Here is a 6876-nt window from a genome sequence, read left to right as displayed (position 1 = left end):
CAGCTGACACAGAACAGCATACGCTGTTTACATCCAGCGGATACTCTCCAAAATGGCACTAGGGTGGAGGAGACGAGTTGTTGAATAAAGTCATTTTTTTCTTTTCTTTTGTGCACAAAAAGTATTCTCGTAGCTTCGTATAATTACGGTTGAACCCCTGATGTCACATGGATTATTTTACCGATGTCCTTGCTACGTTTCTGGACTTGGGAACATTTCAGTTGCGTTGCTGTCTATGCAGGGTCTGAGAGCTCTCAGATTCCATCAAAAATATCTTAATTTGTGTTCCGAAGATGAACGAAGGTCTTACGGGTTTGAAACGACACGAGGGTGAGTAATTAATGACAGAATAAATTTTTGGGTGAACTAACCCTTTAAGATATAAAATAGGGGGAGGGAGATTATAAAACTAAAACTACAAAAACTGGTAAAAAAAAAAGACACAAATTTTGGGTAAAATAAAAAAGAAATTTATAAAAATAAAAACAAATTCAAAATATCAATAAATACTATAATGGTATATTAACAATACTATACGAACTGTCACTCCTGTGACATAAAAGAAGCAAAGATGTTTGTCACTGATCAAACATGCAACGTACCAGGTTTGAATGTGCATTCGTTTCATTTGATTCCTCACAGAAAGCTGTCATATAGTCATATGACTTCAGTGGACTTTGAATGGAGCAGAGAAATCATATGGACTAATTTTATTTCTCTTGTCCTTTTTGGACTGCAACTATGATAATCTTTTGTGTTCTGGTCATACAGGTTTGGAACGACATGATGGTGAATAAATGCTGAAAGAATTTTGTCATTTTGGTTAACTACAACTAAAACTGAGGAAAAAAAAAAAAATCATTAATTGATATACTTTAACTGAAACCTATATATAAAAAAAACTTTTTCAGCTAGTTGCCAAGGAAACATTTCATTTTCTTTAGTACTAAAATAACTAAAAATAAATTCAAACTAAAACTTAAACTATTTTAAATGAAAACAGAAAATATACAAAACAAACTGTAATAGTATATTAATGATGCTAAAAACTGCTACTATGATGCTGTCAGTAAATTCATAGAGTATTTCAGATCTAGTTATTCTTGTGATACCGTGGGAACTGTGCACTTGGTCATTTGCTGGTTTATTATCTTTTAGGTTTATTTGGAATTGGCTTACTTCTGGAAATTATTCCTTCAGCATCTTTATTTTTACCTTTTGAAATCGACAGGCTTACCTGGAGTTTTTCACATCCAGCGAAAATGTTACTGCACTTCTGCAAGTGCTGAAGAAATATGAACCTCGTGTGAACTACCATATAGTCAACGTTCAGGTAAACACCAGTTTAAGAGCAAGATTACATCACACACTCTCCAGTTTTTATATTGACATTATGAAATCATGTCTTTTTAGGGCAGGAACACTACAAATGCCCATGATATGCAGCCCAACGCTGTGACATGGGGCATATTCCCCGGCAGAGAGATAATTCAGCCCACCGTCGTGGATCCAGTCAGCTTTATGTACTGGAAGGTGATGCTTTTTCCACTTAGTAACCACCTTTAACACCCTAGCAACCACTAAGCAATGCAAACTTATTAGGTTGTGGTTAAACAGCCTGCACATCCATGTGTGACACTTCCAAAGTCCTTATTGACCTCACATTTGTACTCTGTCGCACTGGCACTCTTACATTCACTATTAATGTCTCAGTAGCTGGGTTTCCATCCAAAGTTGCGAATTTTACTTTTGCGCAAAATTGGAATATCGCATAAAACATTTGCAAACAAGCACCGTTTCCATGCAACGAGTCAAAGAGAACAAAACAGTCACTTCCTGATATAAATCACTAATAAAAGTAGGAGAAGCTACTGAATATAATAATTTTCATATATAATAAATTCCTAGCGAGCAGACGAAACGCAATGAATGTGGTCATTGCTTTCGGAGGCGGATGCTGCTGTTTGGGAACGCAGTCGTGTAAGACCATTATACAGAAATACTTTGATGACAGACTTTGCTCGCGCATTTCCGAATGACCATAACAACATTTCAGATGCTGTGGAACAAGATCGGTCCGCTGGTTAGTCAGGTTTTGCGGTCCCATAGCGTAAAGTCACATGACTTTTCCGATGCGCTTGGAGGAATTTATTCGTAAAATGCATTTCCATCTCCCATTATTCGCATCAACCCTTTTTCACACAAGTAAAAAACCACCTCAAGCGAGCGTGTAAACTTTTTTGCGAATTAAGGGATTTTTATTTGAAATTTAGCGTTTCCATCACTCGTTTCTCACGTGATACTTCAAAATGCGTGTTAAAATAGGGTGATGGAAACCCAGCTAGTGATAGTAAAAGATGTACTAGACTCCAGACATAGCTCAGTTCTGTCTGTTCCCACAGGACGAGGCTTTTGCGCTGTGGATTGAGAAAAAAAAAGTAGCAATTTTGTTTAAAGGGATAGTTCACTTAGAAATGAAAATGTTCATTGTTCCAACCCATATGACTTCCATTTTTCTTTAGAACACAAATGAAGACATTTTTAATGTTCTCTCGTTTTTGTTAATCCATTGAAATTCCATGCAACCAAAATTTTTAAGCTTCCAAAAGTATTGTAACACAAAAAAGGTGCAATCCAAGTCTTCTGCAGTATGATGATGATTTTTTTTAACATATAATTTACATTGCTGTACGCACATAAACAAGTAGGTAAACAGAAGCTCAAACATGCATGTTTAATGTGCTGAAACATGCATGATTAAATTGCTTGATTCATTAAGATCATGTACTTTTTGAAGGTTGAAAGTTTTGCATGCGTTGACATTCAACTGATGGGGAAAAAAATGCACACGTTTTATGGATTTGGAACAACATGAGGCGAGTTAATGCTGATGATTCATTTTTGGGTGAACTGTCCCTTTAACGATTTTGAAACATTTCCCCTTTTTTTTTTTTTTTTCTGACAGTTAAGAACATTTTCACTCTTCATTTACAATTAAAATCCTTTCATGTTACAGTAATGCGAATTGGGAGTGAAAGTGTTTATATATATAATTAATATAATGGGGAAAAAAACATCCTAAACCCAGAGAGGTTTTGTGAGATTCCATCCTATAGTTTTCTACAGTCACGTGTGAAATGATACTAGAGTAATTGATTGTAGATTAGATTGTAATTGGTTTGTAACGGTAATTATTTGTGATTACTATTGTAATCGGTGTCAAAGTGGTGCCATTTATGGATCTAAACTTTTATGGACCCAGAGAGGTTTTGTGAGATTCCATCCTATAGTTTTCTACAGTCACGTGTGAAATGATACTAGAGTAATTGATTGTAGATTAGATTGTAATTGGTTTGTAACGGTAATTATTTGTGATTACTATTGTAATCGGTGTCAAAGTGGTGCCATTTATGGATCTAAACATTGGGATTTTTTGTTTTTGTTTTTTATTTTTTAAAGCGGTCTGACCATTTTTGTTCTGCTGGCATTAGAAAGCTGAATAAACATGCGCTCATCCCCCTGTGCTAACATGTCCACATTCTACGTCATCGCTGAATTATTTGTTTGCTTGTGACTCGCATAACATTTATATTTGGAGTTCACCTAAATCTCAAAGTCCATGCCTCTGTTGATAATGGTGAAGGATTGGTGCGCTGCCATCAGCAGATGTTACGTTAAACCTGAAGGGCTGAAGTTACTTCAACAGATGCACACATGAAGCATCACACTTGTTGGAAGGAAGCCAACGCTATGAACTTGACCTCGTTTTTGCTTGAACAGGCATGTGCTTAAGCATGGATATTAAACGTGTTCATATATATGTGATTTTTTTCTCTTTAGCATTACTCGGTGCGGTTTGCTTTTTAAAAATGAGTATCTTGTTTGCTCTAAATACGTGTATGAATCCATTACATACAGTATCTGGGTGTTTTTAAGCTCTCCGCATTCAAACATTTTTCAGTTTTAAATGAGAGTTTATTTAGCTGTTACATTCATATTCTGCAATAAACATTTTCAATAAAACGTGCCCTTAAAACTTCAGAGCATTTTGCAATTAACAAACAAGGATGAGTAATGAGTAATTACAATCGTTGAAAGCATTGGGTTATTTTTAAGCTCTGATTTCCAGGTGTGTAAATACTGTGGAAAGTAAATGAACAAAAAAATCCGTAGCAAATACTTTATTTTACGGTGTACTTGTTACAGTGCAATTATACAATTAAGTACTGAGTTGTACTAACATGTACTTACTATGGGGTTAGGGTTTATTGTTTGGAATTATGCATAATTTACTGTTATTGCTATAGTAAGTACATGTAGCATGTATAACAAGGACACAATAAAAGGATTGGAAAGACCATTCATATATTTAAACCAATCCGATGTATATTTGACATTTGAGGCTTCATTCTATAGAAAAGCACTAAAGGTTTTTCAGTTAGAGTGTTTTCAGCTTGTTTATTTTCATAAAAAAATACGGCATGCAGTTGCATCAAACAATGGTATAAACATCATTCAATGTAAATTGTGATAATCGTAATTAATAATCGCAATTACAATTTCAAGGGAATAATCGACAATTATGATTTTTGTCATAATCGTGCAGCCCTAATTGGAATATATCTAGAATTTGTAAAAAATTTGATTTTCATTAATCAAAAAGTATTGCACATTCTTATAAAAAAAATTAAAAAAAAGTTTTATTGGACAAAGAAAATATGGAAATATTCTACACCAATACTTCACATAAATACACTCTAAAAATGCTGGGTTGTTTCAACCCAACTTTGGATCAAATATGGACCAACCCAGCTGTTGGGTTAAATTTTTACATTAAATGTTTAACCCAAAAGTTGGGTTAGTCCATATTTGACCCAAAGTTGGGTTGAAACAACCCAGCATTTTTTAGAGTGTACATATAGTATATAAAAATTGCTTAGTACCTTGGCAAACTAAGTAAATTTCATTCCACATGAGAGGAGGCGGAGTCAGTAACCTGACACACTCATTCTAAACTCACTATAGGGCCGTTACATAAGTGACCCCTCTGAACCGCTGGCATTTCTCAAGGAAGCTCTGGGAATTCTGCTTCTTCTGGAACTGCTGTATCTATCAACACCTGTGCACTAATATCAGAGTGAGGCGGACTGACCAGACAGAATGTCAAATGCTTGAAAATATCTAGTGGAAAATGAGAACGTTAGTGAACTGCTTCATAAGTACTTAACATTAACCAGTACCCTCTGCTCACTTACAGCACTGAATGGGTTACAGTTAAGACACAAATTGGAATGTTTTAGATTAAGGGGTCCTTGCCCTGAAAAACGTTAAAGACCCCATTTTAGAATATTTATCTTGTAGAATCTTTCGCTGCGTCCCAAATGACGCACTATGTACTCAACCATGTATAGCATGAATTCTATTTGTCATTCATAATCGGAGTCTCATAGCCCCTCCCCCTTCGGTACGTAATTAAAGCTGCGACAATTGAGTGCATGAAGTGTCCAACATTCCACAATTCATTTTTTCGGTTATTTAATTGCATCATCCGGGTATTTAAAGTGCACTTATTCTTTTTGGAATTTTCAGAGTGAATGCACTACTCGCACTATTTATACTACAAAACGTCATAGTGCATAAGTACACGATTTTGGGACCTTTTATTTATATTAACAGTTTCTTGCAGCCACTAAGTAGTCATTAAAACTAGTTTGAACATTTTATGCAATTAAAGATATCTGAAATCATACAGCTAGTTAAATGAATAGTTCACCAAAAATGAAAATTCTGTCATCATCTACTCACCCGCAAGTTGTTCCAAACCTGTATGAGATTCTTCTGCTGCTGCACACAAAAATAAGACATTTTGAAGAATAAGTTTAACTAAACAGTTGATGAACCCCATTGGCTTCCATAGTATGGGGGATTAAAATATATATATATATTGTGGAAGTCAGTGAGGACCATCAGATTCTTTAAAATACCTTCCTTACTGTTCAACAGAAGAAGAAAAAAAAACTCATACAGGTTTGGAAAACTTGAGGGTGAGTAAATTATACAATTTTCATTTTTGGGTGAACTATCCCTTTAAGAAGAGGTGTGCTGTGACTTTTTCCACACTATGGGCTTGGCTGACTATAAACCAGGTGGGAAAAAACCCACCACACCTCATACTACTACACCTTGGATCTCACTGCTGTTTAGCTCTAGATAAAAGTCCATGTCTGAAACATTGATCAATACAATAAAACTGCTAAAGGAAGATGTTGCACATATAGAACCCAGTCTTGCATTAAATCAATCACAATGGCAAGCCCTGTGGGTTAATTTAGCTCAGATTGGCTGCAAGTGTTCATATCAGACCCTATAAACACTGTTCAACTACTGCAAACAATGTTGAAACAAAGTTGAAAAAGAAAAAAGTCAAAAAGGCCCACCTTCAAGTCACTGAAGTCATGCTCTGATCAACCCTCTGCTTGTAAACAGACAGAACTGGTTAGGGCTCAAAGTCTGCCCTGTGGGCTCGCTGCCACCACACTCGCAACACCTGCCAATAATAAACAAAAAAAAAAAACATTATTATCAATCTGTACACAGTTGTTTGTGTGGGTTAATCTTAGGGAATGGTGCCAATTGTGTCATGTGACCCCATGACTCATATATTGTATACCCAATTTACACAAATCCATCCATCACTTTTTTTCTTTTTTTTTTTGGCTTAAATGGAATAAAAAATCAGATTTGCCTTAATGTTGCTATAGTTGAAATTAAAATGTTTTCAGTTGCCTTTGTAGTTTTATTTAAAATGCTTTTGCACTTTCTGTTCAACAATAAATGTGGGTCACGTTCAAATAATATACTTAAAAAAAAAAAAAA

The 6876-nt window shown here is 35.2% G+C and overlaps 1 protein-coding gene and 1 pseudogene across 1 annotated transcript in view; one reads left to right on the top strand and one right to left on the bottom strand.

The window, feature by feature from the left end:
• The window catches only part of LOC107748978 (methylenetetrahydrofolate reductase-like), an 8124-nt gene extending 6427 nt beyond the window's left edge, over positions 1–1697 (top strand). Inside the window, exons 9-10 of the mRNA XM_016564016.1 lie at positions 1232–1333; positions 1414–1697. Of these exons, the coding sequence (XP_016419502.1) occupies positions 1232–1333; positions 1414–1566 (255 nt within the window). The 3' untranslated portion in view covers positions 1567–1697. The remainder of the gene's footprint in view (positions 1–1231; positions 1334–1413) is intronic.
• Positions 1698–6459: 4762 nt separating this feature from the next.
• Positions 6460–6876, bottom strand: part of LOC107748977 (uncharacterized) — a 29530-nt pseudogene continuing 29113 nt past the window's right edge.

Source organism: Sinocyclocheilus rhinocerous, unplaced genomic scaffold, assembly GCF_001515625.1.
Source record: "Sinocyclocheilus rhinocerous isolate Xijiao unplaced genomic scaffold, SAMN03320098_v1.1 scaffold470, whole genome shotgun sequence".
NCBI classification, from domain to species: domain Eukaryota; kingdom Metazoa; phylum Chordata; class Actinopteri; order Cypriniformes; family Cyprinidae; genus Sinocyclocheilus; species Sinocyclocheilus rhinocerous.
This window is presented reverse-complemented; position numbering and strand designations above follow the sequence as displayed.